At 41.6% G+C, this 19,001-nt stretch overlaps 1 protein-coding gene across 4 annotated transcripts in view; it reads left to right on the top strand.

Annotated features, from left to right (window-relative positions):
- Nucleotides 1-19,001, top strand: part of LOC144889616 (E3 ubiquitin/ISG15 ligase TRIM25-like) — a 111,320-nt gene that overhangs the window by 89,624 nt on the left and 2,695 nt on the right. For all 4 annotated transcript variants that reach the window (XM_078770565.1, XM_078770562.1, XM_078770563.1 and 1 more), the window contains one exon: nucleotides 17,846-17,905. In XM_078770565.1, the coding sequence (XP_078626691.1) occupies nucleotides 17,846-17,905 (60 nt within the window). The remainder of the gene's footprint in view (nucleotides 1-17,845; nucleotides 17,906-19,001) is intronic.

Genomic DNA, 19,001 nt, shown 5'->3' with positions numbered 1-19,001 from the left:
AGAGAGACCTCCTCAAATATTTGACCTTCGTTCCTCAATCGCATATGTTCCTCCATTGAAATGTAGTAATAATCTTTCCCTTCTACTTCTCCTGGTCACATTGCACTGGTTGTAGTACCTACAAAACAAATCATAGGGTGTTTTTAAAAAAAACTTACAATCTTTTCATTTTTACTATTCAAGAGTTTAGATTTATGAAAGTTATTTCCTGAAGCAGATTTACCCACAAGATTAATAATAGTTGTCATTTATGTGTGTAAAATATCAGTTAGTATCTCATCTTGTTTCACAACAATATATTTATATTTTCCAATCGTGTGTTTCATATAATTTTCAAATTCTTTTTTACTACATAACGTAGAGCAATATTATCTCCAAAAATTATTTACATCTATTGAATTTAACTAAAATAAAATAAAATTATTGGCATTGTTTCTTATTGAGCATCGAGGGAGTTGAAAATATGACTGACTAAGATAAATACAATTACAAGAAGAATGTCTCCCTCTTGTATCGTAGCTATCCATTACTGTTTGGTTTCTCTCATTAACACAATCATCAAAGATGATGAGGTTCTTTTTTGATTCATCTAAATCTTGAGGTGAAGGTATATCATCCATATTATCACTGAGAATACAAGTTATGGGTTTTGGTTTCGATTTTGATTTCTGTGTATCACAAAATAATTGTATTATATCTTCAATATTATAATCATTTAGTTTGTTTTGAAGTTTAAATAAACCGATAATGTCTTCCTTTTTAAGACCCGCATTAAAACCCTGTGATAGTAGTTGATACTCGGGTTGAAATCTTGACTTTGTAAAAATTATTAAATTATCATAATCTAAAAAATTAGGACCAAGGAGCATCTTTAAAAGCAAACAGGTTTTTCCACATCCGCTTGAACCAACTATTAGACATCTCAATGAATTTGGAATATTTTTATGGTTATTAAATTTTATCTTATTTTCCCAAACGGGTAAAAAATCATTCATTGATATATTTGGAAAACAAGTCATCTAACTTTTTTTGAGCTATTTTAGAAACTCTATATTTTATCCTGAGTTCAGGTTTTATTTCAAAATAATTCATTATTTTATTTATATGGTATCTTGTATTAACATTTCCATTAAAATTATTTTGAATAATAAATATCATTAAACCCTTATACATTTCCTCAATACAAATAGTCTCTTCCCTTGAAAGAAATGGTGTATTATCATCACAATACTTAACATTCATCTCTCTTATTAATCTTGTAAAGTAATTCATTTTTGGTTCTAATTTAAAAGAGTTATATATATTTTATTTTATTTTATTATCATTCATTAAAATTAAATCACAGAAAATACATCGTTTATATGAACCCTCATTATTAAGCCCTATTCTATCACAAGCCAGACAATTCTCTAAGTTATCATATGGAGAGTCTGGAAATTCTAAATATCCTTCTGTCATATTTATATAGTAAATTTTTACTTAAAACTAAACGCAAGTTTGTTAGCTAATAAATACAATGTTTCAAAACACAAAAGACAAATTTCAATCAATCTCTACTTCGGCGGAAGATATAGAAAAATATGTCAAAGATGTTAAATTGAACAAAGATAAATATGGAAATTTTTGGGTAAAACCAGTTATGGAAAATAACATGAGCCCCTCTATTTCATTTAAAGGAAGAGCTCTAACTATACCTGGAAAGACATCCATTAAAGTAAATCTAACAAAAGTTTCTCCTCTACTCCTGGCAATTTATTCAAAGCTTGAAAAAGTGATCGATCGCGATACTTTGAAAAAGAATGATAAGACCATCAACAATACTCGTGGAGAAATTTGCATTTACTTTAATAATCCAAAGGGTGTAGATCTAATTAAAATGAATGATGTTAATATTTCTGGTGAAATGTCATTTCGTTCTATGATAGTTAGAGATTATTTAAAGATAACTTTTGATATTAAAAATGTAGAGATTGAATCTGTTAATGAAAGAAAGTATTTAGATATTGATGGGAATATTTTTCCTGCTAATTAAATATGAGTCATTGCAGCAGTGAAGATTTTACTATTTTATTGAACTCGGACGATAGTGATGATAGTATTTCATTGAACTCGGACGATGGTGATGATAGTATTTCATTGAACTCAGATGATAGTTATGATGCTAATAGTTTGTGCTCAAATGATAGTTATGAGAGTAGCTTTATTGATGACTGAGTATGATTCTGAGTATTCATGTGATAGTTATGACTCAGATGATTCTGAGTGAAAAAGTGTTTTAGTTTAAGTATAGTTTCATAGATAAAAAGCCTGTAAAAAGGCACTTTCTTCTATAAGTGTTTTACTTTAAGCACAGTTTCATCTTTAAAAATGCCTCTAAAAAGGTGTTTTACTTTAAGTATAATTTTGTTATATAAATATGATCAAAGCAACATATTGCGACGTTTGTGAACAAGAATATAAACAATATAAAAGACACCTTAAAACTAACAAACACACATTTAATCTACTTCACCTACTAGCTCCTATTCAGAAGGAAACAAAACACTGTTCTGTCTGTCATAAAAATATCCTCAAGAAAGGCTTCGAAATACATCTTAAAACAAATCTACATTTATCAAATTTTATCACAACTAAAATCTCTGATGGCGCATTCAAAGGACATATTAAAATAAGAGTCTTTAACTTCAAACCTCCTGAACCAGAGTCTATAGTTGATGCTGTAGAAATAGTTATACCTGCTGTTCAAACGTTGATTGAAAAAACACTAAAAGAAATGAAGCCACTTAAATTTTATATGGGAGTAAAATTAGAAATTACAAAGGACGAAGGAGTTATCGATACACCATACATGAGAACTGAGCCACACTTTATATCTTCATATCAAGATTTTAAAACATCAGGAGTCTATGATGAACTTATTAAACAAGAGCAAGATGTGGATAATTCAATCGTAGGAAATGGATTCAATATAGGAAAAATTATTTACATAGACATTCATATTCTTAAATCAGATCCTCTAAAAGCTTCTTCTTACATTGATTTACCCAGTGTTATCAAAAATAGAAAAGCAGTTATCAATATCAAAAATAAAGACAATAAATGTTTTCTCTGGTCTATTCTAGCACACTTACATCCGCCACATTTTCATGATGAAAGAGTATCTCATTATAAAAAATATGAGAATACATTAAATACGAAAGATCTAAAGTTTCCTATGGCTTTAAATGATATTCCTAAATTTGAAAAGATGAATAATTTATCAGTTAATGTTTATGGTCTAACAGAAACAAACAACATTCAGGTTTTAAAGCTTTCTGACAATTGTAAACAAACTCATATTAATCTTCTATATTTTATTTCAGAGGAAAATTCACATTATACATACATCAAAGATATTGCTATATTAATAAAACCACAAGTATGTAAAAGAACAAATAAAATATATATTTGTTTGCGTTGTCTTAACTTCCTCCATACACAAGAAAGATTAGATAAACATTCAAATTATTGTGGTGAACATAAATCAACGGTAATCAATATGCCTAAAGAAGGCTCAAAGATCACATTCAAAGATGAAAAGAAAAAGATCAAACATCCATTTGTTATATATGCTGATTTTGAAAGTATTCTAGAAAAAATAGATACTGCTTCTCCAGATCCAAAAGAATCATACACAAATACATATCAAAAACATACTCCTTGCGGTTTTTGTTATTATATCAAATCATCCGTTGGTGATAAATATAACAAGTTAGAGGAGTATAGAGGCTCAAATACCCCAGAATAGTTTGTGAAACGACTAGAAAAAGACTGTGTCCGATTAACCAAGATAATGAGAGAAACCAATAAACCAATGTCCTTGATGAGTGAACAGAAAAGGGAATTTAGAAAAAACAATGTTTGTCATATTTGTGAGGAAAAAATTGGTGAAGGTCTAAAGGTTAGAGATCATTGTCATCTCACTGGTAAATATAGAGGTCCGGCTCATCAAAGTTGTAATATTAATTATAAACTCCCCTCTTTCATTCCTGTCTTTCTTCATAACAACGCTCATTATGATACGCATCTATTTATTAATGAACTTTCAAAGACATCTGGACACATTTCAGCAATTCCTAACACGGATCAGAAATACATTTCATTCACAAAAACAATTCACACATCTCCTATTGCTCATATCAGATTTCTTGATGCATTTAAATTCATGGCAAGTCCATTGGCTAACTTGGTTCAAAATCTAAAAGAGTTTCCATGTCTTTCAGAGTATTTTTCAGATAAAGATTTTCTAACACAAAAGGGAATTTACCCCTATGACTATATGGACTCATTTGAGAGATTCAATGAAACACAACTTCCTTCAAAAGAAAATTTCTATAACAAATTAAACAACAGTCATATATCTAATAAAGATTATGTACACGCACAAAATGTTTGGGAAAAATATAACATCAAGAATCTTGGCGAGTATCACGATTTGTATCTCAAAACCGATGTGCTTTTATTGGCCAATGTATACACAAAGAATTAAGTTAAGCACCCCCCCCGTTTTTTTACAACCTCGCACATTACAAGTTTGTTGTCGTCAAAACAGTGTAATATACCCATGATATTGCTATATTTTCTGGAGAAGTGATATTATGGTCACATAAAAACATAACAATCATGCCGTTTTCAATATTTTATTCTGAATAATTTAAGGTGAAATTTTTTGGGAATTTTAAGCATATTTTCACCTCAATTTAAGTATGGAGCTATAGGTCCATCACGGACAGTGTGGATGACGTTTATGTTTTCTAACGTACAGTCATTGTTCTGAGAAGACCTCTAGCGATCTTTGCGTCAATAACGTGTGTAGGACCCACGTGATCGGATCACTGACTCAACCAATCACTTTTTTTCACTTTGATCACTCAATTTCATCAATGGATAATTGCTAATGTCATACCAATCATTATTTGATCTCACATACCTTAGAATATATGCCAATGTATACATATACACAAAGAATATATATTAGGGGGTGCTTACCTTAATTCGTTGTGTAGGGGTGCTTAACTTAATTCTTTGTGTATATTTGAAGCCTTTAGATCTGTTTGTCGCTCTGGATATGGATTGGATCCTGCTCACTACTACACAGCACCTGGATTGGCCTGGAGTGCAATGTTGAAAATGACAAAACAAGCTTTGGATTTGATAACCGATGTTGATATGCTTTTGATGATTGAAAAGGCAAAGAGAGGAGGAATTTCACAAGTCTGCTCGAGTAGATACGCAAAAGCAAATAACAAATATCTTCGGAATTATGATTCAACGAAAAAGAGTTCTTACTTGATGTACTATGACGCGAACAACCTGTATGGCTGGGCAATGTCTCAGGCTCTTCCTTAAGAAAAACTTAGATGGGTAAAGGAAAAAGACTACAAAAAGGTTTTACAAGATGTATGTATCTCTACACAAAAAGAATTGGATGATTCAAAGGTTGGTTATTATTTTGAGGTCGATTTAAAATATCCTGAAGAACTTCATATCAAACATAAAGATCTTCCATTTGCTTGTGAGAAAGAAAGTCCAAAGAAAGAATGGTTGAGTGATTATCAACGATCATTTGATATAGGTGAATCAACAGAAAAATTACTTACTCCATTATGTAACAAGAAAAATTATGTTCTACACCAAATACATTTGCGACAATATTTATCAAAAGGTCTAAGAGTAGAGAAGATCCACAGGGCTCTAAAGTTCAATCAAAGTCATTGGCTAAAGGAGTACATTGATTTTAATACACAAAGAAGAACAGAGTCAAAAACAGATTTTGAGAAAGACTTTTATAAATTGATGAATAATGCGGTCTTTGGTTAGACCATGGAGAACGTGAGGAAAAGACAAAATATCAGACTAACAACATCTTGGGAACAAGCATCAAAATTAATTATTAGACCGAGTTTTACTAGAGCTGAGGTCTTTCCTGAGAACTTTTGTGCGATCCATTTGATTAAAGAGAGTATTGAAATGGACAAGCCTATTTATATTGGAACATCAATTCTTGATTTATCAAAGTCATTAATGTATGATTATTTTTACAATAACTTGAGGAAGAAATATCAAAATGATGTTAATCTACTTTATATGGATACAGATCGTTTTATTTTGAAGATCAATACTGATGATGTTTATTCAGACATGAAGGAGGACATCAATATCTATGACACTGGTAATTATAGTCCAGAGAGTGGATTGTTCTCTTCTAAAAATAAAAAGGTGATTGGAAAGTTTAAGGATGAATTGGGAGGAAATGTTATGAGTGAATTTGTGGGATTGAGGTCCAAGGCTTATGCTTATAAATACATTGTGAATAACGTTGAAAAGACTGAAAAGAAGTTAAAAGGTGTAAAGAAAAATGTTATTAAAGAAACAATAAACTTTAAGGATTATTATAACTGTTTAACAACAAAGAAAGAAGAGTTTAGAAAGATTAATGGAATAAGAAGTTATAAACATCAATTATATACAGAAGAAATAAATAAGAAAGCATTAGGAGCTTTTGATGATAAGAGGTTTATTTTAGAAAATGGAATTGATAGTCTCCCTTATGGTTATAAGTGTTAAAATATATATAAGTGTTAAGTTAAAAAGGGGGTTAGGGATTTTAACGGGCTACCGCCGCCTTTTTTTACTATAATATAAATGATCGAACCAAGTATTAACCAGACTAAAGAGTGGAGGTGTAATCAACCTTGGTATATAAATGGAAAACATAACGAATGTGAGAAATATCAATTAAGACTTATTGAAAAGGCAACTGGTAAAAAAGTTCACAAAACAAATAAGGGAATTAATTTAAATACTGGTGAGTTGGGTAAAAAAGATGGAAATATTTTTGAGTGGACGGAAAACTTTGATGGTTGTCAGGAAAATATATACTTTAATTTAAAAATGGTATGTGGCACTGGAGGCGCTCAAACAAGAACATTGAGGGAGGTTTACCATTTTATCTTAGCTCAGTTAAAATATCTTGAAAAAGAACCAAACTCAAACCTCTTCTTTAATAATATATTAGATGGTGATGGAAGTTGGAGGAGAATTAAATTATTTCCTACGCATAAACAAATATTTGTAGGATCATTGTTTGAGTGGTCTACTCGGGATCATTGATAGTAAGAGTACCATAAGACCAAGGGGGGAAGGAATAGAGGTGTTAAGGGGAAATGAAGAAAAGTGATGGTGAGAGAAAAATTTACATGTAAGTGTGAAGGATTATAGGTTCATAAGGCGAGAAAGGGATAGGTTCATAGGGGGGAGAAGGAACATAGGTTCATAAAGGAAGAAAAATCATAGGTTCATAAGGTGAGAAGGATTACAGGTTCATAAGGTGAGAAGGATTATAGGTTCATAGGAGGAGAAGGAACATAGGGGGAGAAATAGAGGTGTTTATGGTTTTTGAAAAAAGGCAGGGGGGTAAACGACATTAGATAGGGATTTCCCATGTTAAATGGAGGTGTCCCAGAAACAACATTTATCATCTACTTATTGGGAACAGATCCTTAACTAAAACACATACAAATGAAATAACTGCAGAGAAGTCCTATGGTGTCCTACGTGTTGTACATGGCCTATCTAGGGTGCGATCTTTAAATATTAGAAAAATGGGGATATTTACAGGGGATTATTTATAAGGGAATTATTACAAATATTTACAAAGTGGAGGGTTCTCAAAACCGCAACAATATGTTCTACTCCGGAAATATAAATTTCCAGGAAAAAAACTTTCTTACATTCCACGTATTCCCTCTGCTTCTGAAGGTGGATGGAGGTTATGTTTTCACCCTTGTCTATGTGTCTGTCTCTGTCTTGTTTGTTTGTCTGTGAGCATGATATCTCAAAAAGTTGTGGATGGATTCGGACGGAATTTTGTGGATAGGTTGGGTGTTTGACAAGGACGAATTCATCCGATTTGGTGAAGATCCGAATCCAGATCCGGAACAGAGAATTTTTAACTGATTTCACATCATTGAGAGTTGGGGCCAAAAACGATATACTGTATACCACGATATTTCAAAAAGTTGTGAATGGGTGAATGGTTTATGTGAATGGGTTATGAATTTGTTATGACAAAACTTGGTGAATGAGTTGGTTGGGTTCGACAATAACAAGCTGATTAGACTTTGGTTCAGGTCTGGATCCAGATCTGGTCTTTCAGTGGATACAAAACATAAACTGTGCAGCCTGGTGGAGGTATGTGCTCTACCAGGTGCCATTCTAGGTAATTTTGTTATGATAAAGAAACATTATGGACCAGAAATACAAGACTAACAGAATTTAAATCCTATTTTATAAATTGTAAAATTCATAACATGAAATCCACAAAGTTGTGATCCGGGATGGAGGGGGACCGGCCCGTGAGGGAGAGAAATCTTATTTTGTGCCGAAAACAAACATTTTACAGGTGAATGAGGTCATTGGTTGAGATTGTGAAGACTCAGGACATGAACATGGTGTTTGTGCAAAATTTAACATCCAAGTCGATGTTACTGATCATTCATTCACCGTTTTATTCTTCTCATGAACTGTAATTGTAAAGGTTTTGTAAAAGTGCAGAATCTTTGTGGAAAAGTTGTTAAAATGAATTCTGTACAGTGAAGTGTTCACGGAACATCACAAACGAAGCGGAAACCTTTGGTTAATATTTCCAGGTGTTGTACATGAAACACATACTCTGATTACATGGTGATGCGTCATGTGGAACACGTCAGATGAATGAGTTGTTCTCAATTCCATCTTCAAATAATTTATTCATTGTTATGATAAAAACAACTGATCAATGAACATTATGAAACGCGAGACAAAATAATTCAGTCATTTCCATTTTGGATCGATCAACCATTGGGTCAATCCAGGGAAACTTAAAAAATAAAATAGGACCGCGGGTCCTGAAGCTGACCTGGATCAGGAGCAACAGTCGCTCAACCCCCCTCGTTTACTGCTGTAAACAAACTTTGGTACATCATGGGTGATGAAGGTGTGATCACGTTTTTCTAAATTGTGTGTCTAGTTTCGGAGAAGAGATCAAATACCTATTTTGGGAATCAAAACCTCCTTAGTTCCTCTTATTGAGCGCAGATTTTGATGTGATTAATTCACCTTCATCAGGCATCAGATATGAAGCTTATGTCCAAATTGAATCAAAATCATTGGTTCAATCTTTGGTTCAAGCGATAATGACTGAAGTGTTTACAGACCCAATCCCTCACTCACTCACTCCCTCACTCACTTATGGATAATCCTCGATCGCATAAGCTCACCGTACTAAAGTCCAGGTGAGCTAAAAATTCTAAGTTGGTAAAGGGAATTTTTAAATCTATAATTTTATCACGGGGCGATCAACAGATTAATTTTACCAAGAACGATCTCACATCAACATAAATCATTCACATGTTCCTAAAATCATTCACATGCATATTGAATCATTCACATGTACCTTGAATCATTCACATGTACCTTGAATCATTCACATGTACCTTGAATCAATTACATGCACATTGAATCATTCACATGCAGATTGAATAATTCACAAGTTCCTTGAATCATTCACGTGTACCTTGAATCATTCACATGTACCTTGAATCAATTACATGCACATTGAATCATCCACATGTACCTTGAATCAATTACATGCACATTGAATCATTCACATGCACATTGAATAATTCACATGTTCATTGAATCATTCACATGCCGATTGAATCATTCACGTGTACCTTGAATCATTCACGTGTACCTTGAATCATTCACGTGTACCTTGAATCATTCACGTGTACCTTGAATCATTCACATGTACCTTGAATCAATTACATGCACATTGAATCATTCACATGCACATTGAATAATTCACATGTTCATTGAATCATTCACGTGTACCTTGAATCATTCACGTGTACCTTGAATCAATTACATGCACATTGAATCATTAACATGTACCTTGAATAATTCACATGTACAGTCACGTGAAAAAGTAAGTACACCCCATGTAAAGTTTTGACATTTTCAACATATTTCAACATACAGCTATTTGATCTTCATTTTAACAATATTGACAGATAAAGGTGATATTGTAGCGACCCATGGGTCCCCCAAGCAAGACCGGCATCAGAATCTCCTTGCTCCAGCCGGTGACGTCACCGGCGGGGATCCACGGCGCCAGAGTGGCTGGTCACGTGACCGCCAAAGTGTGCCGCGCGTGCGGGTATAATGAGCTACACATGTGGATCACGTGACCACCGAAGCACACCTCGCTTGAGAGGCGTGGCTTTCGGTTTCCGTTTCGGTTTCTGTTTTTGCTTTATAAGGCAGCCCGATAAACGGGCTTTTTGATGTTCCCGAGTTGGTTTTACGAATAAACATCTTCTTGGACGAGTTTGTGCCTTGCCATCCTTTTATCCGTATTCTGCTGGAGTCCGGACTCCTTCACTGGTGACCCCGACGTGATGCCACGCAGGGCGAACTGGGAGTCTGCCTGCGCGAACCAGACGGCGGCATGTGCTTCACAGAAGGTGGGCAGCTTGAGCGACACTGCAGTGTCCATTGCCGAGTTGCAAATCGTTGCAAATCGCTGCCAGTCGTGCCGGCCCGGCGGGCTCCGGGAAGGCGACTGCGTCGCGGGCGTCGGGCGGGTGGGAGGGAAGGCTCCAGGCCACCACCCCGACGAACTGGCTCGCCGCTACAGCGAGCTGGCTTGCCAAAGCGATCTTGTCGGCCTCTTCGAGTTCCTCCGGATGCCCTTCGGCCTCAAAAATGCGGCGCAGGCGTTCCAGCGCCTGATGGACGGCGTGCTGCGCGACCTGCCGTTCCTCTTCACCTACCTGGACGACATCCACGTCGCCAGCACGTCCAGAGCCGAGCACCTCCTCCACCTCCGGACGCTCTTCGGCCGCCTCAGCGAGCACATCTTGATTGTCAACCCGGCCAAATGTCACTTTGGTGCGGCGACGATCGACTTTTTGGGCCACCGCATCACCCGGAACGGCGCTGTGCCGCTGCCGGCCAAAGTCGAGGCCATCGCCGCTTTCCTGCGTCCCCACTCTGTCAAGGCGCTGCAGGAGTTCCTCGGGATGGTGAACTTCTACCACCGCTTCGTGCCCCGAGCAGCGCAACTCATGCGGCCCTTGTACGCCGCCCTCCGAGGCCAGCCGGCGAAGCACGACGTCGTCTGGTCCACGGACATGGACGCGGCTTTTGCCGGCGCGAAACGGGCCCTCGCCAATGCCACGCTGCTGGCCCACCCGGTGCCCCATGCCCCCATCGCCCTCACCACGGATGCCTCCGACTACGCTGTGGGTGCGGTCCATGAACAATGGGTGAACGGGGCCTGGCAGCCGCTCGCGTTCTTCAGCCGGCAACTCCTGCCCAACGAGCTGAAGTACAGCACGTTCGACCGCGAGCTCCTTGGGCTGTACCTGGCCATCCGCCATTTTCGCCACCTCCTGGAGGGCCGCCCATTCACGGCCGTTGTCGACCACAAGCCATTGATTTTCGCAATGGCCAAGGTCACGGAGCCGTGGTCGGCCCGCCAGCAGCGCCACCTCTCCGCCGTGTCGGAATACACCACGGACATCCGGCACGTCGCCGAGAAAGACAACACCGTGGCCGACTGCCTTTCTCGGGCCGGCGCCAACGCCGTCCACCTCGGCATGGATTTCGCCCTGATGGCGACGGACCAGGCCACTGACGGCACGGTGCAGGCGCTCAGGGTGGCAGACACGGGCCTCCGCTTGGCTGACGTCCCCTTCGCGGGCACGGTCCTGCTTTGCGACGTCTCCCAGGGCCGACCGCGCCCCGTCGTGCTGGTCTCCTGGTGGTGCCACATTTTCGCTTCCCTCCACGACCTCTCGCACCCAGGCCGGAAGGCGTCCCAGAAGCTGGTGTCGGCACGCTTCGTCTGGCACGGGTTGCGACTGGATGTCCGTGACTGGGCCAACGCCTGCACAGCCTGCCAGCGGGCCAAGGTCCACCGTCACACCCTGGCTCAGTTGGCTCCTTTCACCGTGCCCGATCGGCGTTTCGACCACGTCCACGTGGACCTGGTGGGTCCCCTTCCCCCATCGCGGGGGTTCACCCACCTGCTCACCATGGTGGACAGGACCACCAGGTGGCCAGAGGCCGTGCCCCTCACCTCCACCACCACCGCCGACATGGCGCAGGCGTTCATCGCCACCTGGGTCGCGCACTTCAGCGCACCGGCGGACATCTCGTCCGACCACGGCCCACAGTTCACATCCGAACTTGGGGGCGCGGTCGCCCGCTCGTTGGGAGTCACTCTGCACTGCACCACGGCCTACCACCCCCAAGCCAACGGGTTGTGTGAGCGGTTTCACCGCTCCATGAAGGCCGCACTCATGGCCGGCCTCCAGGACGACGGGTGGGCCGACCGGCTCCCGTGGGTCCTTTTCGGCTTCCGCATAGCCCCCAAGGAGGACCTCCAGGCGTCCACCGCCGAGCTGGTGTATGGCCAGACTCTCCGCGTCCCGGGCGAGTTCGTGCCCGAAGCCACCAGCCCCTGGTCCGCCGTGCGCCAGCGCAAGGACTTCCAGGAGGCCGCCCAACGTTTCGCCCCGGTGCCAACGTCCCGCCATGGCGACCCCCATTCCTTCGTCCCCCCAGCACTCCGCACGGCGGAGTACGTCTTTGTGCGCCATGACGTGCACCGGGGGCCGCTCCGGCCACCTTACGACGGACCCTTGTGGGAGCTACGCCGGGACAACAAGTCCTTCATCGTCAGCATCGGCGGCCGGGCGGACCAGATCTCACTGGACCGCCTCAAACCGGCCCACATGGACGTCGGCCAGCCGCCACGGCTGGCTCTGCCACCGCGGCGCGGCTGCCCCCCGTCCACTACACACCCCGTCCGACCATCCACCCCCCTCCCTCGACCGGCCAGGGGTCGTTTCGTTCGGGTCATCCGGACCCCCCTCAGGTTGACCTCCCTGTACCAAGTCCATTCTGGGGGGGCATGTGTAGCGACCCATGGGTCCCCCAAGCAAGACCGGCATCAGAATCTCCTTGCTCCAGCCGGTGACGTCACCGGCGGGGATCCACGGCGCCAGAGTGGCTGGTCACATGACCGCCAAAGCGTGCCGCGCGTGCGGGTATAATGAGCTACACCTGTGGATCACGTGACCACCAAAGCACGCCTCGCTTGAGAGGCGTGACTTTCGGTTTCGGTTTCGGTTTCTGTTTTTGCTCTATAAAGCAGCCCAGATAAACGGGCTTTTTGGTGTTCCCGAGTTGGTTTTACGAATAAACATCTTCTCGGACGAGTTTGTTCCTTGCCATCCTTTTATCCGTATTCTGCTGGAGTCCGGACTCCTTCAATATAATATAACAAATGTCATTTAACATTTACATTTTGGAGTCCATTGAATAATTTAAATAAACATAAATGAAAATTTCGCATATGGAAAAAGTAAGTGCACCCCTACATTTATCACGACTTCAAATACCTAAAATTAGAATCAGATGCACAAGCTCAGGTGCAAATGATTAGAACATCGTTAGAGAGGATCATGGAGGAACCTGTCTTATTTAAACCTCAGACATTTAGCTTCGTTTGCTCTTTGTTGTTGAAGTGTGCAGCATCACCATGCCCAGATCAAAAGAGCTCTGAGGCCTTCAGAAAGAAGGTTATAGATGCCTACGCATCTGGGAAGGGATTTGAAAAGATCTCCAAACAATTTTAAATCAATCATTTGACTGTCCGAAAGATCATCTACAAGTGGAGAAGATTCCAAACAACTGCCAACTTGTTCAGGCCAGGCCGCCCCAGCAAGTTCAGCCCGAGAGCAGACCACAAGATTCTGAAAAAAGTCTCTAAGAACCCCAGAATGTCATCACGGGACCTACAGGTAGCTCTTGCCACTGTTGATGTCAAAGTGCACGAGTCTACCATTAGAACGCGGCTGCACAAATTTGATCTACATGGGAGGTGTGCCAGGAGGAAACCTTTGCTGTCCAGAAATAACATCAGGGCAAGACTAAATTTTGCCAATGAACGCCTAGGCAAAGACCAGCACTTCTGGAACGATGTGCTCTGGTCAGATGAGTCAAAGGTAGAGCTATTTGGCCACAGTACCAGAAGACATGTTTGGCGAAAACCAAAGACAGCATTTGACGACAAGAACCTGATACCAACTGTAAAGCATGGCTGTGGAAATATTATGGTTTGGGGCAGCTTTGCTGCATCAGGGCCTGGGCAGCTCACCATCATAAGATCCACTGTGAATTCTTCATTGTACCAGAGGGTGCTTGAGGATAATGTGTGGCCATCTGTCGGAAAGTTGAAGCTCAATCGAAGGTGGACCTTGCAACATGACAATGACCCTAAACATACCAGTAAATCCACCAAGGAATGGCTGAAAAGAAAGAAATGGAGGGTTCTGGAATGGCCAAGTCAAAGCCCGGATCTAAATCCCATCGAGATGTTGTGTGTGGATTTGAAATGAGTTGTGCATGCAAGAAACCCCTCAAACTACTAACTTCCCTGAAAATGTCTGCTGCTCTTCTTCTGCTCCGATCGGATCATCTGATCATGTCCTTGTTAAAGTGGACATCTCTCTGACCATCCTCAGGGAGCCTGCTCAGCGTCGACGAGTCTGGCATTTCACTCAGGCCAACTGGCACGGTCTTCAAGCAGCCATCAATCATCTGGACTGGTCTCCCATCTCTACCACCTCTGACATCAACTCATCCTGGGAATTCTTCCAAAGTAAATTGCTCTCTCTCATGCACAGATTTATCCCATCTCGTCTTCAGTTGTCATACCCTTCCTCCCATCCATGGTACACGGAATCTTGTGGTGAGGCTGTTGCCCAGAAACAACTTGCCTTCGTCTCCTGGAAAGCAAATCCAACGGAAGGAAATCTCATTTCCTTTCACAAAGCCCGAAACAAGTGTGTGTCCACCCTCAGGAGAGCCAGGAAACAATATCTCTCCGTTCTCAAGACCGAACTCTCTTATCTGTCTCCCTCTTCCAAATCCTGGTGGCGTCTGGTCAAATCCGTTTCTGGTGTTTGTTCCCCCTCCATCCCCTCCCTTACCTCAAACGGCTACACAGCTGACTCCGCACGTGAAAAAGCTGAATGCCTCAACTCTGTGTTTGCCTCTAAATCATGTGTCCCAAACCCATCCCTCTCTGTACCCACCATACCCAGTCGTACCCTGCTGCTCCTGGACTCCGTGTCCTTTCCTCCTGACAAGGTGGAAAAGTTTCTGTCAACCCTCGACTCTGATTCTGCAACTGGACCCGACGGCATCAGCCCACGGGTCCTAAAATCCTGCTCTGCTGCTCTATCTCACCCTCTCTCTGTTCTCTTCACCCTCTCTTTTGCTCAAGGTCAACTGCCATCTGCTTGGAAATCAGCCAACATCACCGCTTTGCACAAAAAAGGTGCAAAAACAGATCCTAGCAACTACAGACCAATCAGCCTTCTCCCAATTATCAGCAAAGTCATGGAATCCATCATTGCTTCGGATATGAAATCTTTCCTCTTCTCCAATGGCTTGATCTCTGATCATCAATTTGGTTTCAGACCAGGTCACTCTACTCTGGACATGCTGCTTCTGCTGTCTCAACAATGGATGGAGGTCCTCAATGCCAAACAGGAAATTAGAGCTGTCTCCCTCGACATATCACGTGCCTTCGACATGGTCTGGCACCCCGCTCTGCTCACCAAACTCTCCTCCTTTGGTATCCATGGAAATCTCCACGCATGGCTGGCGGACTTCCTCTCTCGTCGTCGTCAACGTGTGGCCCTGAATGGGTTTCTCTAATCTCCTCTTCCTGTTCAGGCTGGAGTTCCCCAAGGCAGTGTTCTGGGCCCCGTGCTTTTTCTGGTCTTCATCAATGATCTCTCTGACTCTCTCGAAAATCCTCTCTATCTCTTTGCTGATGACTCCACTCTCTGCCGCTCCATTCCTCTTCCCTCAGATCGGCAGTCTGCTGCCTCCTCACTCTCTGAAGACCTGGACAAAATCACAGACTGGTCAAACAAGTGGAACATGTCTTTCAATCCTGACAAATCTCACACTCTTACTATGTCTCTCCGAAAAGATCGACTGGACAACCCTCCCATCTACTTTCTCAACAATCCTCTCCAAGAAGTTCTGTCGCTCAAGATTTTGGGTCTCACTATCTGCCATGATCTTTCTTGGGAAAACCACATTTCCAAGCTGGCCTCCAAAGCCAGTCGCCGACTGGGCATCCTCCGTCGTGCGAAGTCCTTCCTCGGCACACCTGAGCTCCTCACCACATACAAGGCTTTCATCCGCAGCTCAATGGAATACTGTTCTCCCCTATGGGCCGGTGCTCCTGCCTCACACCTAGCTCAGCTTCACGCTGTTGAAACCAAAGCTTTCAGAATTATTGTAATCTCCCGCGATGAAGCTATCTCTGAGGGCCTTTCACTCACTCACCGCAGGCAGGTAGGTGGTCTTTCTGTCTTCTACCGACTCCTCTCCGGCCTTGCACCCCCAGCTCTCTCTGTGCTCTGTCCCCCAAATATTCCTACAGGTCGCACAAGATCTGCCAGCAACCCTCTGATGGTTAAACTGCCGAAATCTCGGCTCTCTGCTCACCTTCACTCTTTCATTCCTCTTTTCTCCCGCCTCTGGAACAAACTCCCTCACTCCCTTCAATCCCACTCCTCCCTCCAGGTCTTTAAAACAGCTGTTCACCACCATCTCTTATCTTCCCCCATCCAAAACCTTGATCTTTTCTACCCCCGCTAATTCACCCCAGATCCACCTTGTTTGAAATTCCAACTTCTTTCCTGGAAGTCCTGGCAGTGTCCATATGTTTTATACCTCTCCCACCGCCCCCTTCCCATGCCCCCCCCCCCCCAAAGCCCTCGCCCTCTCTCAGATCTCTCGATGTCTCCATGTCTCTCGGTCCCTGCTCTCAAATGTTGTGTTTGTGTCCTTCCCCCTCTCTCCCCATCTTGTCTACCGCTCCCGATGTTATATGTTTTATGTGTCGGTTTGTCTTTCTGTGTGATTAATGTTCGCTCTTTCACGAGCCTCGATCTTGTATACAAAAAAAAAAAAAAAAAAAAACATCGCACAGCTGAAAGAACTCTGCATGGAGGAGTGGGCAAAAATTTCTCCCAGTCGATATCAGAGACTGGTAGACAGTTATAAGAAACGCCTACTTGAGGTTGTTTCTGCCAAAGGGGGCAATACCCCCTATTAGAGCCAAGGGTGTACTTACTTTTTCCACATGCGAAATTTGCATTTATATTTATTTAAATTATACAATGGACTACAAAATGTAAATGTTTCATGATATTTGTTATATTATATCACCTTTATCTGTCAATATTGTTGAAATGATCAAATAGCTGTATGTTGAAATATGTTTAAAAAGTCAAAACTTTACATGGGGTGTACTTACTTTTTCACGTGACTGTACCTTGAATAATTCGCACGTGAACCTTGAATAATTCACATGTACCTTGAATAATTCGCACGTGAACCTTGAATCAGTCACGTGTTCCTGGAATCATGTGATGTTCAATTCCAGTGGAGAACGAAAGATTCATTCTATCTTGTAGAAAAAACGAATTAGCTATCACTAGATTTTACTACATTAGAGGGAAGTGAAAGAACAATGTTGTGAAATTTCCTTCATGAATCGATGAAAATTATATTTTATTTAATACAAAATGGAGGTTCCATTTCTCTTCCCCCATGTTTGTTATATTTAGATTTTTGGTTAAAAGATAAAAAAAATCTTCATAAACATAAAAACAAGTGAATTTCACATCTTGTAATTTTTGTTAATCTTTAATCATTTCCACAGAAGGACCGGTGGAGCATCCGGAGAAGGTTGATCTGGATCAGAACAACTTGAGAAGACTTTGTAAGTGAAGGGAAATGTGGAGGGGGTTCTTCTTCTTCCCTACTTTTACAGATTATTTAAAATTCCATATTTTCTTCTTTTCATTCTTTCCTTTTTCTTCTGTTTTATTTCTCTATTTATATTTTCCTTCACTCTATTCCACTTAGTTATTTTCCAACTCGATTTTCCCTCTTTTCAAGTGTCACAAGACCCGAAGTTTGTTTAATTGAACGATGTCCAACCAACAGGAGGGGATAATCCAAACTTGTGTTTGCTGATTAAAGGCCTTTCTTAATCCCCATCCTGTCCTCCATCCTCTCTCATCCCGCTCCCTCTCTCTTCCCCTCCCTCTCTCTCCTCGTCTCTCTCTGTCTCTCCCCATCCCTCTCCCCGACTATCCCATCCCCTCCCTCTCTCTCCACCCCTCTTTCTCCCATACTACTCCATACCCCTCTCTCTTCCCCACTACCCCCATCCCCTCTCTCTCTTCCCCACTACCCCCAAACCCCCCTCTCTCTCTCTTCCCCACTACCCCATCCCCCCTCTCTCTCTCTCTCTTCCCCACTACCCCATCCCCCTCTCTCTCTCTCTCTTCAAAACTACCGCATCCCCCTCTCTCTCTCTCTTCCCCACTACCCCATTCCCCTCTTTCTCTCATCCTCCCCCTCTCACTAACTATGTAATCAGAACAACATCTTTCTTGACAAATCCTGGTTCGTTCTGTAACGTAATCCGGTATAAATTGCTCATTCATCCCAGATAAAATTTACAATCCTGAAGGAATTTGTAAGATATTTCCCAATGTCTCACATAAACATCTTACATCAACAAACATTGTGGAATCATATCTATCTATAATTCCACTAATCTCTGTGTGTATGTTTGTATGTATGTATGTTTGTATGTATGTTTGTATGTTTGTCTGTGACCGCTGTTTCTCGACAACTACTGGTCCGATATACTTGAAACTTGCCAGGTATATTGCTGGGGACCCGAGGATGTGCCTTTTCAAGGTTTTAAATTAATCGCAGAAGTAGTTACCGAGCTATGTCCAAAAAACGATTCAACCAATCAGAGAGCAGCGAGCTATCACGTGTGCCGAACGTGGCGAACAGAC

Source organism: Myxine glutinosa, chromosome 1, assembly GCF_964187855.1.
Source record: "Myxine glutinosa chromosome 1, kmMyxGlut1.1, whole genome shotgun sequence".
Classification (NCBI taxonomy): domain Eukaryota; kingdom Metazoa; phylum Chordata; class Myxini; order Myxiniformes; family Myxinidae; genus Myxine; species Myxine glutinosa.
This window is presented reverse-complemented; position numbering and strand designations above follow the sequence as displayed.